Source organism: Corvus cornix, chromosome 15, assembly GCF_000738735.6.
Source record: "Corvus cornix cornix isolate S_Up_H32 chromosome 15, ASM73873v5, whole genome shotgun sequence".
In the NCBI taxonomy this organism is placed as follows: domain Eukaryota; kingdom Metazoa; phylum Chordata; class Aves; order Passeriformes; family Corvidae; genus Corvus; species Corvus cornix.
Genome location: NC_046345.1, coordinates 10,557,728 through 10,582,997, shown reverse-complemented (window position 1 = coordinate 10,582,997; position 25,270 = coordinate 10,557,728). Strand labels below are relative to the sequence as shown.

The window sequence follows — 25,270 nt, the reverse complement described above, 5'->3', positions numbered from 1 at the left end:
CCTAGTCCGTGTAGCTCTGCACCCTCCAGTTCCCCCAGGGGAAGTCCCCATACTAAATTGAGGTCCAGGTCATGGCTATGAATCCTTTTCCTTCCATAAAATGCTGCAACAAGAGATTAGCCATTATTAAGTTTCCAGTCCCAGCTGGCTGATTTGATTGCAATACAGAGCATCTGGGGCACCTGCTGGGCGATGGCAGCACCTTCCCTTCAGTCCTGGGGCTGCCTTGACAGGCTGCCCCTCACCAGGTGCTGAATGGACAGCACTTCCACCACTCCAGCCCATCCAGAGTATCCTTGTTCTCACCTGACAGTGTCCTCAGCCTTAATGAGAGACCAAACAGCTGGAGAGCAGTTGATTCCTCCTGTGAGGCTAGTTTGTGTACATACGTTTTCACTAAGCTGTAGTTTAAATATGCAATTGTAGGAGAAGCAATGGATCTGTAAAATCTGTAAAATTGATAGCCAGGTTTTCAAGGAACATGTTAGCACGTCATTAGTGACAACAGAACTGGGTAATTATTTTGTATAAAGCAGCTTCACTGTGGTGCAAACATGGACAAAATCAGAGCGTTTCTGGTACATCTGAAAAGCCACAGTTCATGTTGAGCTGTCAGTCAGAGCTCCCCCCACTGGTATGGTGGCTCTAGGGAAAGGAGGGGTCTAAGGGACGAGCTCAGTTCTGTTTGGTGAGTCTGGTGCAAAGCCCAGGAGGGATCTGGTGGGCCCACACCTTCCCCAGCCCCTCGGCGTCTTCCCCAAAGAAGCCCCAGTGATAGTGGCTATGCAGCAGCTCTGCCACCCCTACCTGTCCACTTGGTGTGTACACAGACCTGCTCAGCACAGACGTCCATCCTTCTTCTGGCCTTTGCTTTCAGCTGCATTTGTTCTTCTTAATTATTTCTCCCCCAAAGGGGCCATCTGCAAGCTGCAGACAGCAGAGAAACAAAGCTTAGGGGTGGCACAGAGTCCCAAGCAGGGACAGTGTTCCTGTGCGAGACCACCTGAGCAATTTATCCCTCAGAATTGTGTGATTGATCTTCCTCGCTCCCTGAAAAGCCTCATGGCAGCAAGCACAGCTGAGCCTGCTGTCAAGTGGGGACACAGACCCATCCCCACTCCTGTCATGCCTGCTCCATCTCATCACTGCACGTTTCATACCCATTTCAGCCACCCCTGGTGCAAGATCCCGTTAAGCATCAGCTGCCACTAATGCCCCTGTCCTCTCCCTCTGCTGCAGGATGACATGCACAGGGTCATTGACCAGCAGCTGATGGACAAACACCCGAAGGAATGGAGCCAGCTTGCTTATTCCTTCTCCAGTGGCTCCAGCGCCAAGCGGAGTGCCAGGCCCTCCCCTGCGTTCAGGCCGGAGCAGCAGGGGGATGAGCCCATTGGGGCCGAAGGAAACCGTCTCTTCTCCTTTTTCAAGAAAAATTAATTTGAAAAAGAGAAAACTCTCCAACAATTCCTGCTTCAAGATGGGGAGTGGGGCACCTGCCCAGCTTGCTGATGGACCCAAGTCTGATCCACTGAGTAAAAAAGAAGGGGGCAAAGGAGTTAACCCTTGAGACTCTGCACTATTTACATGGCACCTGGTCTGAACCAAATGTTTACATGAATTGGAGATTTGCAAATTGACAATGTGATTCTAATAGAAAGAAACTTTTCTTATTCTATAAGTGAAGTGATAAACTTCAGGGTATAATTTAGGCGCTTTTACACAGTCCAGTTTCTGCTGTGAAGAATACTCTGATTGTCTTTAAAGCATTCTTATGCTGGAGAAGGAAATAAGCAGCCCCAAGACAGAGTGGTGCAGGGGATTGAGAACTGCTGTCACAGCGAGCACAGGGGGAAGAAGAGGGCTGAATGCAAGAGGACAGAGGGGAGTCATTTGTACCACCCTGGCAGCTGTGACATCCTTCATCCATCCCACTGAGACTGGAGTCACTCTGGCCCCAGCATTACCATGTTTTGACAAATGTAGCTTTCTCCGTGGTGGAAGTTGAGCCCTTGCTGGAAATCCTGCCTGGGCACCATCTCCCCTGGAGCTCTGTGTGGCTGTTCACCCTCACTGGGATCCAGGCTCCTCGCAGCTCAGGGCAGGGGACAGATAGCTGGTGTCACTGTCTTCTCCAGCTCCCTCCTGTTACAGAGGTAAGAGTTGCAGGCTGTAGCTACACAGATTTCTCCCCAGGAGACTGACCATCTACAGACAGGGTAAAAGTTGTGCATGTTCAGTCCTGGGGCACCTGCTGTTCTTCCAATGGCCAAAAGTAGTTTGGGAGCTTCAGCAAGTCACACACCTCTCCCCAAAGCCATACACATCTCCCAAACGGAGTAAGAAAACTGTCATTTTAACTGGCTAGGCCCCCAAAAGCCTAACTAATAATTCACTGAAAGCCTCACAAGGATGTCAGTCAGTCTTTGACACTGGGTTGGCAGACTCGATCCTCAGAAAGCACACTGCATCTGCCTTCACTGGAGCCAAAGGCCATCAGGGTCTCTACAAAGCTCTGGAAAGCCTGCAGGTTACCCTGCCCTATGCAGTAACATTGGCTATAGCCTGACAGAAAGGAGTATTTGTCCCTGCCTGTCAATCAGTTACTACTCAGCCCTTTGGTGAGCAGGTAGCCAAAGCTCCTTTTGATCAAAGATGATCAGAGCCTGCTTTGCATGACTTGATCATCAAAAAGGAACGTGGCTTTTTTGGTTTATGCACACAGCAGTGCTGGAAATCCTGCAATACTCAAGTAGAGACCTTCCCTCTGCACTGGATGGGCTCTTTATAGCTCTTCATCAGTCTACTATCATAAGCCAGTGAGGAGCACCAGGCTCAGTTCAGAGATGTCCTGCTGTTGTCATGCAATTTTCACACATTCTCCCAGCTCATAATACCCACAGGCCCCAGTTTGTTTCCTGCTGCTTTAAAGAGGCCACCACCTGCACTGTCCCACAGCAGACAGAGCTGGGTGCACCTTCAGCTCTGCCCTGCTCAGCAACTTTGGTGCTAACACACCATCCCACAGGGAGCTGCTTATCTCTGCTTACTACTTACAGGAACAAGCTTTCTGCTAGAATAGGTACCAAACACCTTCTAAGCAGCAGGTAGGAGGCTGGTGGCTTGGGTTTTACCTGTGGGATAGAACATCCATAATACCTCAGTACAAATATCCTTTCTGCCTACAAAGATTTGAGCATTCCCATATTTCCTTGTTAGCATGAAACAACCGCACTGGTATGAAATCATACTGCACTAAGGCAGCTCTGTGTTGCAAGGAGCAGAGTGCTCTGGGATTGGCAATGATGGTAAAGAGCTGAGTGGTAAAACCCATTACATGAAAGCAATGAACCCTGGATTGCAGAGCCTGCTTCAGGAAATAATTGGGCAAAGCCCCACCAATACAGCTTGATGCTTATGGGGAAAGATGCTCACAGGCAGGGAAGGAAACTGAACCTTGGCCTCTCCTTTCTAGGCAATGTTTAGCTGTTGAGTATCTGCTTGTACCCACTTGTGCAGGCAAGGGGGAGGGCTGCAGTGCAGTGCCATGTGCTCTCAGGATGACAAGTCCTCATCCTCCTGTCCTGCCTGTATTGTGACTCTGGACAGGGCAGGGACATGAGGCACATGCTCAGCATCTCCTGCTGCCAGGACTCAGTCACACCCAGATGCATTACCCTTTGATACCTGCAAAATGAGGCATGGCTTTGTGATGCCAGTGACACCTGTGAACACTGAGAACGATGCTCCATCGCAGGAGAGCTGTGAACATCTTGGTCCTCAGGGACCCTTCTGCTGTCAGTTGTCATTTCTCAGACCCCACCAACTCTTATTCAAGCCACATGCCCAGCAGTTGTGTGGGACTCTACCCCAGTGAGGACGAATGGATGGATGGATGGAGGGATGGATGGATGGATGGATGCAATCCTAAGGCAAGGGCCTTAAGTTATCCCATGAAGATACAGTAATGAGATGAAGAAAGGTACCTTCTGCTACATGTTTGCTGAGGAAAGTGACTCATTCAATTGCAGGGGTAGGCACAGCACATGTCTTCATTTAAGGAGAATCCTTAATCCCATTGCAATTTTATTTATTGAACAAGAGTGACGGAAGAGATTGCAAGAGGAAAGTCAGCGTGTTCTAAGGTGCCAGTTGGGCATGGTTTCTTTAAACAATCCCCTTAATCCTAAAGACTTAGTTGCACTACTAAACCCAGAGATACAAGAGAACTGGGTGTAATGAACTGGAAAACACACCAAAGGAGACCTCCTTGTGCTGAGCTGCTACTCCAGAGGAACAGAAACTGCCTTAACACAGCAGCTAGGTTTTGTCTTTCTGTCTTTGGAAACCTCACCTGTGCAATCCTTCACACTCATTTGTCATGTTGTGTTTTAACAAGGTCCCCACTACTTCACCCTGTGCTGTCATTAATACACTCACCTCCATCCTGTCATGTCCAGGAGCCTGGAATCAGCCTTGCAGTGCTGGTTAGAAGACACTTAACTTGTGGTACTTGACTCTTCCAGGACACACACTGTGTAAAGGAAACATCAGCTCCCAGGGATGAGATGGAGGAAGCACATAAATCTAGCAGGTACTCGGGATCCCAAAGGAGATTTAAAGAGTGGGATCAGCAGCTCTAAACACAACCCTCAGCCTTGCTTTTGAGATAATGGTAAATAAAACAGTAGTGCTGCACAGTCACTGTTCAAATATTACACAGAGAAGAGATGCCTGCTGAGATTAATGTTATAAAGGACTTTCCACAGCTGAGTAACAGGTGACTGTTTGGGCAAATGTTTGTTATTCCAGCCTGAGGGAAAAGGGATCAGTCTCCCCTTCCTAAACTCTGGAAGGGAAGCAGCTGTAAACAAGGAACAAATGTAAATGAAAGGCAAGTCACTAGCACTTTATCTTCATACAAACTTAGATCAGCAACTTGCCATGGAGATGATGAACAGTAAATCAAGAAGTTAATGACAAGAATCATTTTGCAGAGAGAGCAGGAAGTAAGGCTGCAGGCAGGGCCACATGCACTTGTCCTACTTAGAATGGTAAATTCCAGATATGCCTCTCCATCAGGCAAATTCTCTACTCCCCACTCAGCTATAAAAAGCAAAATTGTTTGAACCGAAAAGCCAGGAAAGGAAGTGTCTGGGTGCTGCAGCAATGATTCCCTTGGATTGAGAGGGAAAAAGCACACAGCAGGGAGAAGCAGAAAGAATGTACCTATAGATATGTACATATACCACAGTGCTGTAATTTTTGTATGTAGCAGTCATGTAAATAAATGTATGGTTTTTATAAGATACATATAAAAATCTATAAAGGCATATTTTTAGTAAAAACAATGCTCTACTTCTTTTGTAAATAGTTCTCTTCAGAATAAAACAGATCATTTATACTATACTGCCTCAGCTCTCACCACTTTACTGTGCCCAGCTGCAACACAAGCTCATTTTTTGAACTGTAATTTAACACCCAAACAGCATCTTTGATGCTGCATTGTCTCATGAAATTCAGCCCCTGTGTGTGTTTAAGAGAGAGGGGGCCAGGGCAAAAACATAAGAAATGCTTGTATCTGTTGGTGCACAGGAGAACGTAAAGGTGGGTAAATTATCTCACCTTCCAGCCATTTGTGTCCTTTACTGGCTGTTGTATGGAGGCAGATTCAAACTGGAGCAAGTTTAGACACAAAACACAGACAGTGACACACCCACAGCTGGCAGCAGCTGCAGCTCAGACCATCCACAGGTCCCCAGGATTCCCCTCTACCTACTCCTACCTGAAGGGTGCAGATGGAGCAAAGGCACCTTCCCAGAGCAGGTTTCCATCACACTCCCCAGGAGCAGCCTGGGCAGCAGGGCAAGGGGATGCTGAGGGCACAGCCACAGCTGCAGTTCCTGCACACATTAATTAAACACACATTCATTTCCTGGGAAAGTGAGGAGAGACTCCAGATGCTTTTTAGTCACCTTGGAAGGAGGAGCTTTCAAAGCTCACTCAATACTTTCTGTTGAGAAGACAAAAGATCACAGCACAATCACAGGCACCTCACTTCACACAGAAATAAGTTACCTGTTCCACCTTGCTCTTTCATTCAAACTAAAACAGCGACTAAACATTTGACAGCATTAATTATGGTTTTCTTAATATCCCCTCTCAGGAAATAACCCTTTTACAAATGGCAGCAGAGCTCACATCTTGGCTTGCCACCCTCCACCTCCAGGTGCTGGACAGCAGAGGAAACAGAGCCTCAAAAAAAGATTTGGCAGCTTGTAAGCTTTATTTTTAGTTTTTAAAAATTATTTTAAAAGCATAATTAGAAACTTTCATTACAGAAATAATCCTGAAAAACCAGTTAGACATTCCATTGCTCAACATTTAGGAAGCTTCACATCAGCACCACTAGAGACACAGTCCCCACCCCTTCCAATTGAACAGTGATGGCAAGAGCAGAGGTAACTGCTCTTCTACGGCCAGCTCTGGGGAAAAAAAAAAAAGAAATTCCCACTTTAAGCCAGGAAGCAGGACCTGGATTGATAGAATTCCAACCACAGCCACAAAAACCTAGACTCAAAGAGGACCAATTTTTCCATATAAGAGAACACTCCAGGCTTGGGTGCACCATTTCCTCATTTTATTGCATCATTTCCAGTAAATTCAGACATGTTCTTTGCTTCTGCCTACATGAAGTTACTCCCTCCTAAATCTGCACACATGCTACCAACAAGAGTCCTAAAGTAACACAGCTGGGCCCCTTAATCTGCAGGGGGTAGCTCCCTACAGGAGCATTCCAGGGACTGACCCAGCCCCTCTCCAGTGTGGACCACATTCCACACTGAGAGCAGACAGGATGGACTGGTGTGATCTAAGCCACCACTTTCCACAGCCACTCAAGTCTTACAATTACCAGAGCTCACTCCAGCAGCATCATCCCAGCTCACTCAAATTCTTGGGTTACCAATGCAAGCAAGATATGTGAAGAAAAGAAATGGGTGAAGGCAGCTGGATATATATCCCCAGCACCTGAACCAATTAAAAAACCCATGTGTTACACATTCATTGTTTGCACTTCGGAAACAGTCTTTGAAGTGATTTGATTGTGATGTGATTGTATGATCAAGGCTCTTACCACAACCCGAAAAATCTAAAAAAATGCAGGCAAAGTAAGTGACTAAAATTTAGCCTCTCTGGGGGAAGGGTGAGGAAGGGAGAGAAGTGGGCTGATTCCAAGCTCGTGGACATGGGTGAATCACATCCTACCAAACTAAGGCCAGCAATTCCATAGGGCCACTTACTGGCACATGGAGTACGTCCACCTTCAAGGCTTTAAAAGAAGTCATACCCTCCATGCCTTTTAAGGAAAAATTATTTTTTAATATTATTTAGGCAGTAATTCAGGTGCTGAGCATGTCCTTTCAGCCCAGACGTTTGATATTTTAGTTATACACACATACACTCTTTACCTTTAACTACATCTATTCAGGCTGAGGAAGTGAGCCCTTGTTTTCCCAGAAAGGCTGACAAGGGCCAAGAAAATGTTGCTGAGCACAGCAAGCCTGGTTTGTTTCCAAGTGTGATCCTCCACCACCACAAAATCCAAGCAAGCAAGCTTCCCATTTCTTTGCATTGAACAGCAGTCCTCTTTCCTAACAGAAGAATCCTGGGAATGATCCTGCAGTTTTCATATTCAGACATCAAGAAGAAGAGCTGGATTTTTTTTTCATGCCTTTTCTCTCTCAAAAACAAAAGCTTTGCCACCAAAACTCACATTCAAGTTCAGATTGCCTATCTGTGGACAGGGCAACAAGAAGATTGGGGTTTTTGGCAGAATCACATGATTTTTGTTCTCAAAACAAATGGACCCTCACTTAGGACACTGGCAGAACCAGAAGCAGAGGTCAAAGTAGTTAAACTTTGCTTTAAAAAAACAAAAAAGGTTTTATCCAAACAAATCCCACTTCTGCAGGTCAGTTTGTTTTCCAGTATCTTGACACAAACTACAGGAGAGCACAGGTATAGGTGGGCTGCAGGACAAGGAGGTGAAACCCAAGGATCCAGCCACAAATCTGGATGACAGCAAGCTGAAATTCCAGGCCCCAGCAGCAGCACCAGCTACCAGCCCAGGGGCTGGTGAAGTGAAACCCCAGGCTCCAGCAGCGACACCTGCAATCCTGGTACCTAGAAAAACACAGCCTGAGCCCCAGTAAAAGCCTGGGACTTCAGGAGAAGCCAGGGACCCCAGGGGCACCAGGTGCCAGCCTGGAGCCCAACAGAAATGCAGCTGTAGACCCCAAGAAGCAGTCGCTGCCAGCCTGGGGCCAACTCAAATTAAGAACTTTTTACCTTTTTCTTTAAAAAGATGAACTCTGCAGTTCATGATTGGTTGACATTAAGAAGGCAGAAGCCAAAGCGACAACAGGGAGGCAAGGCTGGTTAAAGCAATATACATTATATACAAACTCTTGGGTTAATTAGTCCACTTGGTAGGCAGCGTCCTTCTTGTCTACAAGGCGCACTGGAATGAGCAGGGGAGGAGGGGGGGGCAAGATTCCATCCAATACCTTCTTGGCACGGCAGTGGTAAGGTGCCAGCGCCTCTTGATAGAAAACATGGAGAAAAAATAATCTTTAAATAACGGCACAAAACTGAGAAAGTCCTCCCAAAGCCTGCCCCAGTGGAATTGCCAGAGTCTAGCTGGAGGGGCTGATCTGTTTGAGAGCAGAGTCTCTGCAGCAGGGAAGGAGCATTAGCAGCACCGCTTCTTCCTTTTACTGTTCTTCGTTAGCTTCACCACATCGTTCTGTTGCTGCTGTTGCTGCTTTGCTAAGTTTTCTTTCTTTGCTCGCAGGACAAGCTCTGTAATGCAATTAAACATCTGCAAGAGAAACAAGCACATTCAGACCACCCCAGAACTCAGGCTGGCTCCTGTGGGGTGCTGCTCCTTGGAAGCCACTCCCCTTTTCTACATGTTTCAATAATGCTTCAGAGACCTTCCCCAGCCCACTATGGCCCGAGTGGAAATCCAATACCTTTTCCCAACCTACTCCCAAACTAAATAGTACCTCTGTCCCTTTTTCCAAACCAGTAAATAAAACCAGGGTAGTTTGGCAACTGAGGCCAGGAGTGCAGCATGAGCAGTCATACCTCCTACAAGCATTCTCAAGTCTTTCCTAATACGTGAGCACTGTAAAGCTACTGAAAGTGCAGCATGGGCTCCTTCATTTCGCTTCTCCAACTCTTCCAAAAACAGTGGAATGTCTCTTTTTGACATTTTACCTACTACTTGCAACTCGTACAAGCACTTTATCTTTCTTCGTCAATGGGAAGAATGGAATTTTTATTTCCTCCCTCACAATTATCCCCAAATTACTGTATCTCTACTCTTCTGAATATTCTATTACCTCTTCCACATTAATATTTTCTTTGGCGCTGGTCTCAAACAACTGGATCTCCATCTGCCCAGCAAATTTATAGGCATCTTCTGTTTCTACCACTTTTCGGTCTGGGTCATCATTCTTATTCCCCACTAAAAAAGGAAAGAGAAGAAAGGTCAGTTTGGTATTTCATCAGGACAGCCCACTAAATAAGATGCTGAAATCCCTAATTACCTACCTAGTATCCTGCAGACATCATCACAATTTTGATTAATTTCATGCAACCACCGTTTTACATTCACAAAAGATTCTGCACTCGTTACGTCATAGACAACAATGACCCCATGTGTTCCTCTGTAATACCTGTGGGGCACAAAAGTACAGCAAATGTTAACTCAAGGTATCTCCTTCCCAGCTCTTGCTCTTCCACTTAGCTTCTACAGGAGTCACAAAAAATCCTCAGGTGATGGTAATCAAGTGCCCCTATTTTCTTTCTCTTGAGACTCATGTAGCTCTTTTATAACAGCTTGATCCCAGGCTACTCCTCTAAAGCTACAGAGCTCCCTGCTCATTCAGTCTATACAAATAGGTTTCCAAGTCCGAAGACTTCTAAAATCTTCCTTGTTCAGGCTGTCAAGACCTTCAAGATGAATACTGTCTTCCAGCTACAGGACCAAAGGCAGTGGTACCCCTAGCACGTCCTCAGAACTGGCTGTGATGTGGACCTTGGGGCTGCATAAGCCACATCAGGTTTTTAGAGTAATTCTGTTATCTGTGAATGATCACATACAGACTAAAATTTCAGCAGATCTCCAAATATACCCAACCCTCAGTCACAGTTCTCTTGAGCTCTCAAAAATTTCTGTCTTTTTGAGCGACTGTGTTCTGATCACACCTTCCTACTCAACAGATCTACTCCATATGTGCATTCAATACACTCTGCTACCTTTAGCCATTAATAATAAGTTTTATTTCAGTTTATTGCCATTAGTCTTGGGCAACTGGCACCTTTAAAAGATGCACAAGTCTGATATGCAAGAAAAATATCTGAATTCAGGTTCCAACATTATCACCTGCACAAAGCTACCAAAGACAGACAGTATGTGCACCATGAGAATGCTATATAAAAAACCAGCAAGTTCTACCTTCTCAGTCTTCAGCCCCAATCACAAGGCTACCAGGTATGTTCCCTATTGCAAATTAGGCAGCTGTGACCCAAAAAAACCCCAAACATAATTGAAACAGAAAACAGTTAACAGCGAGGATCCATTTTTTATAGTAGGTATAGCTTTATTCTTTTCCTTTCATCCTCTTCTCTTTCTTCTGATCAATATTAAAATTTTTAGTAAAACAAATTCAAGAAGCCAGCATACAAAGTTGATGGTTTTTCCTTAAATTGTGACAGCATTCCTAGACCTTGCTCTCTTACCACAAGCACTTCTTGCAGTACATCCACTGCACTTCAGAGATGTCCACTGTAACCATTCTGCTCCTTTTTGGTTATTCCAACTCAGCAAACACACCTTTGAACTTCAAAGCCTTTGAATGTAACCCAAACACATTTTTGAGAAGATCTCAAAGCTTCAGCTCACTTTGCTACTGAAGTGCTCGAGCAAGTTACTGTCTCTTCGCACCTCCAGCCTCATCGACCTTCTACAGAAGAAGCCACCTGCCTTTATACACCATCAGACAGACTTCCAGAGAGGCACAGATCACTTCCAGAGTCACACATATTCCTCTCCTGATCCCCCTGCAGCCACAGTCCTGGGGTATCAGTGCTCCTCCATGATGCTCTGTAGAACAGTCCGCTGCTCCTACTGCTTGTCTGGGCATTTGCAGAAGACACTCAAATATTTCTCCCATGCCATGTTTTACCAGTGATTTATGCTGTACATTCACTTCCCTTGGCAGGAACTAACTCAGGTAAGAATTACTTATTCCCAGCCCGTAAGAGATCATGCACTTCGAAATGTTCTAGTCCATTCACAGTCAGTTCTAACAGCTTCAAAACTTCCTACAGCACTGCATTTGTGCTTTACTTCATTACAACTCAATTTTAATTTGTAACTTGGATCCTTTAGAGGGAGAAGTACTCCATGGCCTGAATCCACGTCGCAAAAATAACCCATCCTCTCCTGACACCAACATGTCCTGCACACTGGTTTTGATGAACCCTGTTTTGTGTGATAACATCAGAAAGGGAAAGATTCCCAATCCTACCAATACACTGGATTTCTCCACAGCTAAACAATAAACCAATTATCTTCAAGCTCTCCCCTCCCCCCATCATCACCTAATAGTCTTTTAATTCAGCAGCCCTCAGGCTGACCTACCACTTCCTCCCTAACACTAAGGATTGCATTTGCCAAGACAACCCTCAGCCCTTAGAGAAGTGCAGTGGTTCAGCTGCACCTATGCTGAGCTGCTTCATTCTGTTGTGCACACCATTGAGTCCAGCCTGGCATCCCTGTCATCCCAAGCAGGGGGCCCAGCAGAGTATCCTGCTGCTCCTACCTTGTCCATACACCTAGATTTTCTTCTAAGCAAAGCATATGATGTCAGGGAAAACAGGCAGCCTGCACGTACCGATCCCACTCCTGACACAACGTCAGCACAGTCAGACTGTGCTCCTGGAATGAGGACTGTGGGCTGGACCCTGCAGCAGAGACCACCACAGCAATGGGAACCCAGCAGGAGCTTGGAGCTCCTGCCACTGATATTGCCAACCACCTCATCAGAAATATCTTCCTTTGTGCAAGACAGCAACCCCTGATTCCTGCTGAGTTCCTACCAGCATACACAGCTTCTATTTTTGGAAGGGAAAATTGTCTGGCACGTCATTCTAGAAAGGTTGCTGACCTCTCATCTACACTGAAATGTCATTTTCTCCATTGGCTGTCATTACCAAGAGAGATAAGCCTGAGAGATAAGACCATGACTACCTGTTATTCTCTAACTCTTATGTCCCACAGCACACATTTTTTCTCAAAAAGCTGGTCATGCTATTTTCTATCAGTTGTTAGATACGGCTCTTCATCCTAGAAAACATTTTAGTCTTAACAAGTACAGCAAAGTTTCTCCAATCCCAAATGCAGGACAGTACTAGAAAACAAAATCTGATTTATCCTATCCCATACTTCAACTTCCAGAATGATGCAGTGCAGAATTGCTTTTATAACAAGTTGTGGGCTTTGGCAAGTAGGGAACAGATGGGGCTTTTGGCATTCAGGGAGGAGTAGGTGTAAATTTTGTGCTTTTGGCAACCAGGAGGTAGTTGAGACTTTGACACAAGGGAAAGAATGTCTTATCTCCTTCCCATCCACATTTTTGGGAAGATGGAGACCACAGAAATGAGAGCAGAAGAGACCTGATGTCCTCAGTCTGAGGCTCCCAGTTACAGACTGACTGATGCTGGCTGTCATCTGTGTGGTGGGTATGCTCTGCCATGTACTCTGCAAACCCCCAAAGCCAGCATCTGCTGGTAGAAGTACCTCAGTGAAATAACAGAAAAAAATGTTCTAGACCAGTTAGTCATGTTAAGGGTATCCATGAAAGTATCCTCCTGAGGTCAAAGACAACCAAACCTGACCTGTGTATGCCCTTGGCTGCTTGGTAATAGCCAACAATCTCCCATATAGTTTGAAGAGTTCCCTAGATATAGAGGCTTTACATTTAGCTTTGGTGTGGAAAAGGCTTAAGAAAGCCAACATTTACATTGAAATAAACACCTTATTGCTTGTTCTACTATTAGAATTAAATTGGGGGTTACCCAAACTCAACATGTCCTTCAGCCACCTGCATCCTCCCCCATGTCCCTGAACACGGCCTTGGTAAACACAAGGGAACATTTGCCATTCATTGGGGCATTCCCTACTGCAAGATATCAGTGGGAAAGTTTTCATATTCCCTCTAGCAATTGCTTCCCAATATTAACATCTGGAGTTAAAACAACCAGTTTCTTGGAGCACAGCAGTAGCTAAGTCAGATTTCAGAGAGACACTATGTCAGTCCAGTAGGACCCATATGTTGCTGTTTTCAGGAAAACATGTTAATTGCCAAATGTGAAAGACAGGTCACTGGTTTACTCCAGCTTCTTTGTTCATATTTCACTACTTTGTAGCACACATTTCCTTCATTTTTTCATTCATCTAGAATTCTAACAATTTCCAGAGACTTCTAATAATCTGGTTTCATACTCATCTTTCAGGTTGTTGGAAGCACATCTATTGTCAGACAGACTAGTCTTTTAACCACTAGTCTTTTAGTCATATCTGCTTTACAAGACACAGCAATTCTATCATCTCAAAAATTTTATCCCTCTCTTGAACATGCCATTCCACAGGAAACCATGGCAGAAGATCCCTCTGCTATCACTCCTGAGCTGGCATCTGACAACTATTATATAACGCTTGAATCCTAAACCCACAGTCCTGAATTAGGACAAAGTAGTCCTGTCTACAGGGGACTGGCTGTTCATGCATTTTAAGTATTCCTGCTAATACAGCTGCATCCTGGCATGCTAAATCCCTGGTGAATTTAAATAAAATTTAATCTGGATGACATTCCATGGCAACCAAATTCACACAGATCAGCCTCTCCTCCCAGAAGGCACCAGCTATCCCAGTATTTCCACATTTAAAAGACAATAAAACTAGTTGCCTTTATACTTCCTAGTCCACAATTCTGATCTAGTTTCATTTTCTTGAGCTTCTGTAGAGTACTCCAGATCAACTTGATTTCTGTTCCTTAACAGTTTTATTCTGCTCTTCAGCTTTTGACTGTAGCTACAGTCAAGTGAAATCAAACTAGTACAACCTTTTAATGTTTCCCAATTTTCCACTATTAACTTCCTACCACCTCTACCATTTTGCAGTTCTAAGTCCACACAGCAGCAGTTCCAACCTATTACTGTAATTACCAGATAGGCTCTAATTTCAAGTTTTCTTGCCAGCCTTGGCTCAACATCAATCTGAACTCTGCCTTTCACTGTAAAGGGACTCCCTGACCTACTGTAATACTGAAGGAACACCTTTTATGTTCTTAACTTCAGTCTAAACCTCAATCTAGTCAAAGACTAGGCAGACTACTACAATCTGTTGACAGGGCACTCACACTCCACCCATGATTTGACAGCCAAGCTCTTTTGTAAGAAAAAACAAGGTTACTTGATTTGTCACTCAGTTTACGATAAATAAATTGGTTACAGTACTTTGTCAATAAATGAAAAAAAACCAACCCAGCCAGAACCATTTCTAAAATCCAACTCTTGTTATCTCCTGGTTTTATAGGTGATATGATTAGGAACAGTAGAGAGGCACAGCCAGCCAACTTAGCAAGAGGAGCCCTCGTCTCAACGTAAACAGCATTCCCAAACCGTTTTCCTCAACAATTCAAATGCACTTAGATACATGAACTTCTTTTCTTAGAATTGCACAAAATGCAAATCTTTTTCCCTGACCATGGAGGATTGTGTAACTACCAGAGCTAAGGCAGAAACCTCGAAACTTTAGCTCCCCCCAAAGTAAAATACACCTCACTTGAGTAAAAAAGCTATGCAAAAGGAAGTGGCAACAGAGTTCCAACAGGTCATGGCACAAATGCCTCAAACTGTTTCAGCTTATCTATTTTAAATGTTAATCAAGAAAAGAATTTACATTCTTGCAAAGTCCAATCTGTAGCTATTCCCACTGACAGAAGGAATCCTCCTTTGCTGGTATTCCCTGCTCAATGCTGGATACACCATGGCTTTCTAAGCTAGCTGGCATCAGCCTCACGTCCCAATGCTCATTACCAAGCTCCAAGTCGCCTCAGGGAATATGCGAACAGGAAGGCCATTTGCTGACTCAGCAGTAATCAGGGCACTCTGACTAGCCTGTCACAGCTGACAGGGGCTGCAGCACTGCACGGCTGCCTCCCCCTCACCACTTCCTTCCCATAGCTGCCTGCAGCACTGAAATAAGAAGTGATGTCCCACGAAGGAACCCTACAAGAGGCAACTGAGTTTTTTTTCCAAGCTAAACACTTAAGAAACAATGGAAGTAATCCAGTAATATCCGCATAGGAGCGCAGAGGAAAGGGGCAGTGCACACATCACATTAAACTTGGCCATTTCTAGTGCTTCAGCTGTAACACAGATGTAACCAATCTCATTATTTTCAGGTCTCAGTAACTTAATTCATCAGCTGAAAATTATCCTCCTCTCAAACAAGAACTAAAGGAGAAGTGAGTCATGAAAGACCAAGTAAAACACATGGGTCTTTCAAGAATTACTATTTTGGTTAATACCCAAGGAAACAAAAGTTCCATTTCCAAGTGTACTTTTCCCTCTTCCCCAGTAAGCGGTCCACCTTTACTGCAGTCAGTTTACAAACACATTTTATTCTTAGTTCCCATCACTGCAGCTCTGGGTGTGGTTTCTTCAGGAACAGGAAAAGCTCTGCACATGCTGTTCAAAAGGACAATGAGCTTGAATCTGATTCCAACCAAGGAAAAGGTTAATATCATGTAGGCATCTACTTCAGCATAACTCCACACAAAGATAGCTACTAAAGCATTTGTCCTAAAGAAAAACCAAGGATCAGAAATCCTACTCTTTGATCTCCAAGCTGTTCATTAGTTATACGACACTGACAGAGGGTTTGCACTCCGTGCTTCTGCAGTGCATTCAATCAGAGGATGAACTTGGACAGGCACAGAGACAAGTTTTCTACTACATTCAGTCTAATAATTCCAGTTCTACCATTTGGAAACCAGCAGCAGGGAAATAAGACAAAGCCACCAGGGTTTTGGTGGAGGGTGGAGGAACTTTGAAATCCCAGTTCCAAACCTTGCCAGAGTATCACCACCATGGTCGGTTCTGAAACAGCTGAGAGAAGTTTCACTGTACAGACCACACAGCTATCATTAGTTATCTACTGCAACACTTAAATATCTAAACCCCAACTCTGGACTACGAGATCCAGACCCAAAGCTGCACAGCACAAAGCCCAGTGTTACTCACGTTGACGTAATAGTCCGGAAGCGTTCTTGGCCAGCTGTGTCCCAGATCTGGAGTTTCACCTTCTCTCCATTGATCTCAACTGTTCGGATTTTAAAATCCACTCCAATGGTGGTAATGTAGCTGCCTGGAGGGAAAGTGTGGGTAAGTGAGAACCTAAGTGTTGTTTATTTTGGATGTCCCAAAGCACACTGCTTGAACACTAGTTGGCAGCAGCTCTCAGACTGGACAGAACAAGGTTCCCCATATCTGCTTACTGTTTAAAATGCCTTATATCATGCTGATCTGCATATTTTTATCTGCAGCTAACAGCTTTTTTTCCTAGCCATAAAACCACTTCTCCCATGCCACCCCTAAAATTAAAAGCTCAGTGTTACAACATAAAATTATTATTTTTCAACCACAATGATAAAGAGTATGCACCCAAATAGCTCAAGAAATAGACAGCAACTATGAGAGCATTTCATTTGTGAAAATTTTGAGATAACACTTTGCTTTAAATGCTTGTACAAACACTTACTTTGAATACAGTCTGTTCTAAGACTTTCCTCCCAATAAACTGGTTATATCACAAATTTAAGTGGTTTACCACAATAATCAATCTAAATCCCAAATGGCCAATAGGAAGTCTGCAGAGAGTACAGCATAACCTAAACCACCTAAGCTGTTTCTGGAACCACCTCAGTATTTCAATACTCAGGGACTTCCAACTGCAAGTGAAGATCAGACAGGATGGCCCGTACAGGCTTACACCAAGAGATGCAAAGTTTAAAGCACAATGTATTCCCAGCTATCAGTGGGCAAACACAGATTCCTCACCAACCAGCAGCACTGGAGCAAACCTGGAGCATTTCACTTATTTAAGGAAACAAACCACTCACCTGAGAAGGTATTATCTGCAAAACGCAACAGCAAACTGCTCTTGCCCACACCTACGACAAACAAACACAGCAAATCTTTGAATACAGTCATCTTGGGGGTCAGGGAACATAACAGTGTTTTACCCATCCACTGCATAAAGATCAGCAGATCATATGGTACCATCCACCTTGACTGTTCATCTCAGCATTCTCCTTGGAGATTTGACCAAGCACAGTCACCCCAAGACTTAGGATGCTTCTAGTAGCAGCGCAGGGAGGTGGGAGTTGTTCCCCCTCTCCTCTAGCCCTCAGCACACCCTCAAACTGCAGCTTCTGAACTGTGGTCAAGAGGTCAGAGAAGAATAATACCTAAAAGCAAATTTACAATCAGGAGGCTAGGGGAAGAGCCAAAGCTGAGCGTGTCCTGTGAATTAACAAGTGCTCAGAACATAGCTCTGAATTCAGCACTCTATTGAATTCCACTTGCACATCATGTGTAACATCAATAACACCACTGCCTGCCTCCCATTCTGTGAGGAATTTTGACTGCTCTGACAATCGGACCAGGGCTCGGTACTACAAAGCTCACATTAGCATGGCCACAGACTAATGGAAGCCTAAACCAAACAGGAACTGGGAATCACTGCCATCCAAAACAGCCTTGTTCCACATCTAACAGGAAGGACACATACCTTTCTGAAGCTGTACCTATTGCCAAAATGTTCAATGAAACATTTTTCTAAGTGTTTTGAGTAGCACTTCATCCAGGTTTTCCATAATTGATTGTTTGCACCCTGATCACACCCTGTTGCAGGGAAGCATTTATCCGAACACCCCCACATTGTTATCTCTGCACAACATCTCTGCTGTTAGTAACCCTTCCTCCCCAAAATAAACCTGCTATGGCATGAATAGGAAATTCAACTTCACCAGGGTAATTATCTATTAAATCTTTTCAGGTAGAAGTTATTCAAAGTTATTCGTTTGATGATGTATAACTTGCAAGTTTTTCTTAATAGAAGACCTATGCCAAGGCTGTGCAGAACTCCAGCTGCTGGCATGTGACAACAGCTACCAACAAAAAGTAAAAACCAAGCTAAAAATCTGCATGATTGCAGTGAACCAGGTATCATTTGCAAAGAGTTCAAATCACCAGCCATCTGGAGAAGCCATGCTCATTTCTCATTACTGACAAGCTAAGGAGGAAAAGAGGAAAGAAACTGAAAAACACAAAGTTACAGCATACATATAATCAATACCTCTGAGCTCAAAAAAGGTAGTAGAGCAATTCCTGTACTTAAACAGAGGACTGGTTATTTAGCAAGAGTTAAAGCTCTGCAAATACCGGTCAACTAAGAAAAAATAAGAACGTTTCAGCAGCAAGTGCTATACTTCTTGACCAAGCAGCCTTGGCCTTCAGCTTAGTGAAAGGCAAGAAGGTGCCGGAACCTGCAGACTTGTCAGACCACACCACCATCTCCAAGCGTCAGCCATCCCTGGGCAGTGCTGCAGAACTGCACATCACACTGCTCTCTGTCACACTGCCCTCCACTGCACAAGCTGCACAGCTCCCAGCACGCTGGCAGCTTCCAGAGAGAAGAAACCTCCCAAACTCAGGAAGTTCTACATGCTCCCTGTGACAACGATCTCACTAAACAAACACTGCCTCTGACCCACACTGTTCACACATAGAGAAACCACACTCTTGGTGACCCCACACTTCCCACACAGAGATATTTGAAGATCTGAAGAGAAGGCTCACAGGGCCCTCAGCTTGTTGAAGACAGCAAAATGAAACAAAACAAAGAAAAGGCCTATTGACTTTGCACAATTAAAAATGAAAGCAAATGTTAGTGTCAGACAAGTTTCTAAGACCCATATCTTACTGAACAGTAGAATGAATTAAAGAAGCAGATGCAAAGCACAGATCTTCTGTATTATTTTTAAATACCTGGCACAGCTGAAATCACCAGCAGCTTTTCAAGATAACCTGCTCTAAAAACACACAAACCTACTACCCTCTTGACAGATTTGCATACAGGGGAAAGCAGATGAGACAGAACTATCCTATCCAGTAACAGTCTACTTCCTATTGCAGAGAATAAATGTTAATAAACAAGGCAAGCAAACTGTTTTGTGAAAGCACAGACAAAGCCTTCCTGTTGGGGTTAGCAAAAACAAAACCAAAGAAAAATCTATACTCAAACTTCATCATGAGATTTAATTACAGCAGAGAACCACAGGCATCCTGACAATTCTCACAACACTCCTTTACTGGATATATCTATATATAGGGATTTTGCTCAAGAAGACCTAAGAAAATTTATTTAATTGTTTAAAATGAGGAGAAGTCTTCCTCAGAGTTTTCATCACCCTCTTTCTCTTCCCTGAACAGTTTTGGAACTCATCAGCAAGCAACAGAGTTTCTGCTCTACTCAGAATGCAGCATTTAGTTGTAATAATCCACAGGCTCCCAGAACTGGATGGGGTTTAAGCTGTTCTGAAGCTGTTGTCCTGTCTCCCTCCTTAGATCCCTTCATGCAGGCACAGTTTAGTATAGAATAAAACATTTTTTACATGAAGCTAAAGCTTCTGAAGGTGACAACTGCCAAGATCGTGCAACATTGCACTTTCATCCAAGAGCTGTGCCTCGCTGCATGCCGGGACCTGCCGCCCGAAGGACCACACCTCTGTTAAAAGAAGAAGGTGGATGCACCCTTCTCCAGTTTATGGAAATTCAACTGTAAGCTGCTGTAAGCACACTAAGCTGCGCCAAAGGCAGAAATCTTCCCAATCCCAATTCTTATGTATTCAGACCAAAGCACCAGACACTGGCACAGTTCACATGCTCAGCCCTCCAGAAGTTTCTGAGGCTGCTGCAGAAGTATTTAAAGGTCTATTTTCAAAAAATTCAAACTACACCTTTAGATAGTTACATCCTATAATATAAGGATATACTGTATCCTTATACTATAAAAGTACACAAGGCTACCAGCTCTTCCAGGATTTACTAAAAAAAATGATGAACTCTACAACTGAGACTTCAGGCTGAAGCATAGAAAAAGTCTTAAGGGATAATTAAGATAATAACGACTGTTAAAACGTACTAGTTGCCACACTGGTAGTCCTTAGGGCAGTCAGCCCTTCCCATCGATCCCTAAACTGCCTCTCAGAGGGGAAGGGAATCCCCTCCTCATCCCAGCAACAGATTAGTGGGCGCCGTCAAAACATGCGCTCGCCAAGGTTGATGCCGGCAGCACTGCCAGTGCTGTCTTGACTTCTACGTGTCTAATCTGCCTTTTCTCAAACCCAGCCAAGCTGTTTACCATAATATCCTGTGGCAGCCAGTTCCGCAGGTTTATCAGATAAAACCTCACGAAGCCCAAGCGAACGCGCCCCGCCATTCACACACAGCGCGAGGGTCCCGGCTCAGTCCCGCACCGCGGCACCGACAGCACAAGGCCGCGGGTGCCCCGGGCGGAGGAGGAGGCCGCCCCTCCCCGACACCCCCGCGCCGCCCGCCCCGGCCCCGCCACAGCACTCCAGCCCCTCACGGCCCAAGGGGCGGCCACCCCGCCAGCGGCCTACCCACGCCCCCGGGCCGCGCCGCCCGCGCTCACCGCTGTCGCCGATGATGAGCAGCTTGAAGAGGTGGTCGTAGTCCCGGGCCATGGCCGGGGCGCGGCCGCGGGCGGCAGAGCGGGCGGGGGAAGCAGGGGGCGGCGGCGGCTCCAGCCGGAGCCACTTCCCGGACAAATAGCCGGAACTGACAACGGCGCCGCCGCCGCGCATGCGCAGGGCCGCCACCAGGAGCCGCCAGCTGCTTCTCCGCGCCTGCGCCGGCTCCGCCCCACCCCACGCCGCGTCTGCGCGGGAAAACGGCCGCGCCCTCGCGCGCCCCGTGCGGCCGCGCCTGCGCGTGAAGGGGTGACGGTTGAGGCGTCTGGGGCACGCCGACGGCCGTGGCCGGAGTGTGAGGGACCCGCCGTCCTCCGCCGCCCGTGTCCCGCTTCCCTTCGACGGGGACCTTGTCTTGCCCCTGTGCCGAGCCGCCGAGAGACTTTCGTCAGGCGCCAGTGTGTCCCCCTCTCGTTCCCGTAGGTTCTCGTGTAAGGACACGGCAGAAACGACGCTGCCCCCAGGAAAGCATCAAAGGCGCGAAGGAGCCCTAGGACTCCCAGCTCTGCTCTAAAGGAACGATTTGTGTACGTACAGGAACAGTTCCCATCGGAGCCCCACCCGCAGGTGAGGAGCCCCACAGCAGCGATATGAAATGCCCAAGTGTGTTTCACAGGCCTGTCAAGTCAGGCCAGCCTGAAATTAAATTCCTCAGAGTTTTAATCCAGAGATATGCCTGTGTATGGCTCAGGAAGGGCCTTGACCTCACGCCCATCAGCAGCTGTGCTTGCATCATCCCCAACCCACATCTGCAGTTCAGAAGCACTTTCACAGTCGTCCCAACAGCTTGTGTGATTTTGTTACCAGTTGCACAGACACTGACTCCACAAATTCTGCAAGACTGTGGTCACTTTTTAGGCGATAGCCACTTCTAGTGGGGACACAGCACAAGAAAAGTGCTGGGTTTTTGCTTTGATTAATTGTTCTACAAAACACTATTCTTACTGGTACTTGAACTCCTGAGATCAAATTGAATTATTTAATTAAACCTATCACACTAACAAGTATTGTCATTGAGATGGGAAGAGGTATATTAGCACTAAAGAACTTGGATTGTCATAGACTATAACTGAGTCTGTGTTAGGAAGAAATTGTCCCCTGTGAGGGTGGTGAGGCCCTGGCACAGATTGCCCAGAAAAGCTGTGGCTGCCCCATCCCTGGATGTGTCCAAGGCCAGGTTGGATGGGGGTTGGGGCAACCTGGTCGAGTGGGAGTTGCCCACTTAATTATAAACCTTTCTTAATCTTAACCTTCAAAAACGTATTATAGTTTTCAAAGTCCACCCCTGTCAAGGTCCTCACATCCTGGAATCCACTTACATGACCTGCAGCTCACATTCACTCTGCAACTCATGCATTTTAAACACTACACGTATAGCTCATTCTGTTATGCTCAAATGGATGATGTGGGTATATATATGTATATATTCCACCCCAGAGAAGCACTGGGGCAGCCCATCATGCGACCCAGCACCACCAGAGTAACTGAGGACACTGTAGCTGCAGGGAAATCCCTTGAAACCAGCAACACAAACCACCAGTTCAAACCCAAAATTACAAAATGACAGTGACTCCTATTACTTCTGTTTTTAAGCTCATGAAACCTCATCATGTAAAAAGTGTGAGGTGTCATGATGTTACCAAATAAAATGGGCGGTAAGAACTGTGACTAATCAAAAAAAAAAATCAAAATATTTGAATACTTTATGCTTTCACATTTGTCTCCCATTGTAATTTTTAGCACCTTGTACGTGTAAACCCCTCTCATAAATGATTTTTTGATCTTCTTGAAATACACACAGTTCAGCTGTCACTCAGACAGTTGCTTGACAGTTCAAAGATATTACCATCAGTTGTAGGGAAAGATTTTACTGACAACTGGTATTTTTAAGGCATTTGAAATGAGAAAAAAAGTAATTCTTTAGTCTCCAAGTTGGTACAACCAATTTATCAGATCTCATGTTGTGGTAAAAATTATGGATATTTTATCTTTGATATATTATACTGCAGTGTATAAATAGTTTAGCAAAAAGCAGCTATCAAAATCCAAATAGAGTGTTTCACTCGATTCACTTCACTGAAATATCAGCATATTCTTCACAAGTGCAAGTGAACTCCTACCTTTTTTACCCCTCCCTCTCAGGAACAACTAAATTCAGTGCAAAAATTCAGATGCTATTTGGGAAGATGAATGAGTTTTTACACTTACTGCTACCTAAGCTGGAAATACAAATTATCAAAATACCCTAAAAGAACTTATTGGCTAAAATTAACGAGTTAATAAAAAAGGCTTCATTTACCTATAATTTTCTTTCCCATGTTTATGTGGAGCATCAGTTGGAATCAGAGATAAACAGGTAAGCCAAGGTGCCCATGATCAAGAGCTCCAACAGCCATTCTTCACCAAAACTTGCTGGTTTTTCATTCCTTCCTGTCTGCAATGATGGAGTGAGTGATTCCAGTACAACCACTGAGCTTTCTGACACCTACTTAGTAGGTTTTGAATGGCATCAAATTTTGGACATTTCAGTGTAGAGGTTTTTGCATTGCATGGTTCAACTGCTGTTCCTGTGATCCCAAAGCACAGTTAATTGATTACAGGTGAAACTCATTCCAGTGGCCCGAGCTGCCAGATCTTTAAGAGCACATAGCTGAGTTTTCACTCTTAAGTATTACCAATTCATTGCAAAATATGTAGTTTTAAGATGGTTTCAGATTCACAAGATTCGCAGATTTAAAAGGCAAAAATCAGAATTAAAACCCACCTTTGGAATGCAGCTAAATGTGATAAAATAGTAGAACACAATTTCCATTAGACCAACTGGGAAGGACTGCATTTTTGTAGAAATAAGTCAAATGCATAAATACAAGATTAGAAATAATTAGCTAAAGAGCCATTTTGTAGCTTGGCTTCATAGCTGATCACAAACTAAACATGTCAACGACATGGTGGTGTTGCAACAAAGGAACACCCAGACCTTGTGCTGGAGTGGACAACAGTGTGTTTGTTATGTGGAGCTTGCAAAATAACTCCCTGGGAGACCTGGGCCAGCAGTGGACACCTTGAGGCAAAGAGGAGTCAGAATGGAACAAACAAACACAAGGGGCAGCAGTCTAAGTTTAGAAAACATGAAAATCTCTAAGAAAATACATAGAAAAATCTAAATTTATTTCATCCAGGGGTGAGGACACTGAAGTGACATTGCTGCAAAAATGAACTGTTTTCAAAGTCTGTGGGAACAGGACAAGCAGCAATGAAGAGTCTTTTTTTTCAAACATGAGGGAAGTTCTGACAGTCTGGTAAGTTTATGTAACAAAATAGATGGCATAGAGAGGTTATGGAATCACCATCTTACAGTGCTGTATAAACAATTGTGTGGCAATCAGCTAGGAATGGTTTAGCGGCAGCTGCGCCTATCTTAGGTACAGGGTAAAGTAGCTGATTTCCCAAGTTCCTTCAAAGAGCATTTCCACTAAACTCCGACAGCAAATCTGTTGTCAGGAGCCTACACCAGAGCCTGGAAACTGACACAGCACCAAGAACCTTTTGACAGATTCTCATACTTCTGACCAGAACAAACCACAGCACTCCCAAATACCTGCTCACAATTGTATCTTGCTGTTTGAGGCATTATTATGATAAAAATGTTCTTGTGTTTGCTGCTACTGCCATAACAATCAGCAATTCGGTTCTAGCAGAACATGCATTCCCATGGGGTTCCACTTCATGATCTCAAATTTTATGTTGTGTAGTATTGTGTTCTCCTCCCATCATCATGGTTTGAGCTATCCAGAGTTACAAGCAAGGAAGATTACTTACACAGACACACCATGCACATGAAATAACAAATCTTACTGCTCTGGCTTCTCAGGTGCAACCAGCTTCTGTGAGTTTCATAAAATAGATAAGGCTCACTTATCTAATGTAAAGCTCATTTTACCTTCTAAAAATTTGTATTCTGCAACAAGATTTTCACTATTTCCATCAAGTGACATAAAATGTACTAGTAAATTTTTTTTTTTTTTCAAGAGAGATACATGTGTCCAGGTAAAAGAATATACTTTCTTGGAGCAGCACAACTCACTGACCAAAAAACCTAATGCCAAATATCTTGTGAAGCCTTTGAAGATGTAAATACAAAGGACTTTTTGCAAGTTGGGTAACTAAAAAGCTGTCTGTAGTCAAAAATACTTTGGAAATTAACAGGAGTAATTACTTACAAATTTCATTAAATGTCAGTTCTGGCTTGGCTTTAAACCCTGGTTTGCCTCAGTTCTGCAAAAGGTTTTCACAGATCACAGCACTGTCCACTCTACAAACTGTATGCCCTAGAACAAACAGGTCTGAAAAGTAAA

The 25,270-nt window shown here is 44.6% G+C and overlaps 2 protein-coding genes across 2 annotated transcripts in view; one reads left to right on the top strand and one right to left on the bottom strand.

Annotated features, from left to right (window-relative positions):
• Window positions 1-5,409, top strand: part of BICDL1 (BICD family like cargo adaptor 1) — a 49,158-nt gene extending 43,749 nt beyond the window's left edge. The window contains exon 11 of the mRNA XM_039561074.1: window positions 1,240-5,409. Coding sequence (XP_039417008.1) covers window positions 1,240-1,440 — 201 coding nt within the window. The 3' untranslated portion in view covers window positions 1,441-5,409. The remainder of the gene's footprint in view (window positions 1-1,239) is intronic.
• A 1,214-nt stretch (window positions 5,410-6,623) lies between these two features.
• On the bottom strand, window positions 6,624-21,030 carry RAB35 (RAB35, member RAS oncogene family). The gene is made up of 6 exons (XM_039561075.1): window positions 20,858-21,030; window positions 17,259-17,309; window positions 16,381-16,504; window positions 9,619-9,743; window positions 9,408-9,532; window positions 6,624-8,881 (listed from the first exon to the last, which is right to left on the bottom strand). Exons 1-6 carry the CDS (start codon window positions 21,027-21,029, stop codon window positions 8,753-8,755), a joined length of 726 nt encoding a protein of 241 aa, XP_039417009.1. The 5' UTR covers window position 21,030; the 3' UTR covers window positions 6,624-8,752.
• Between the last annotated feature and the right edge of the window lie 4,240 nt (window positions 21,031-25,270).

Excerpts from the sequence above, each read along its gene's own strand:
- RAB35 (XM_039561075.1), bottom strand. The coding sequence starts at position 21,029 with ATGCGCGGCGGCGGCGCCGTTGTCAGTTCCGGCTATTTGTCCGGGAAG. Across the intron at positions 16,505-17,258 it reads TGCAGATAATACCTTCTCAG|GCAGCTACATTACCACCATT; the intron begins GTGAGTGGTTTG and ends CTTTCCCTCCAG. Across the intron at positions 9,744-16,380 it reads TTCCGGACTATTACGTCAAC|GTATTACAGAGGAACACATG; the intron begins GTGAGTAACACT and ends TGTGCCCCACAG.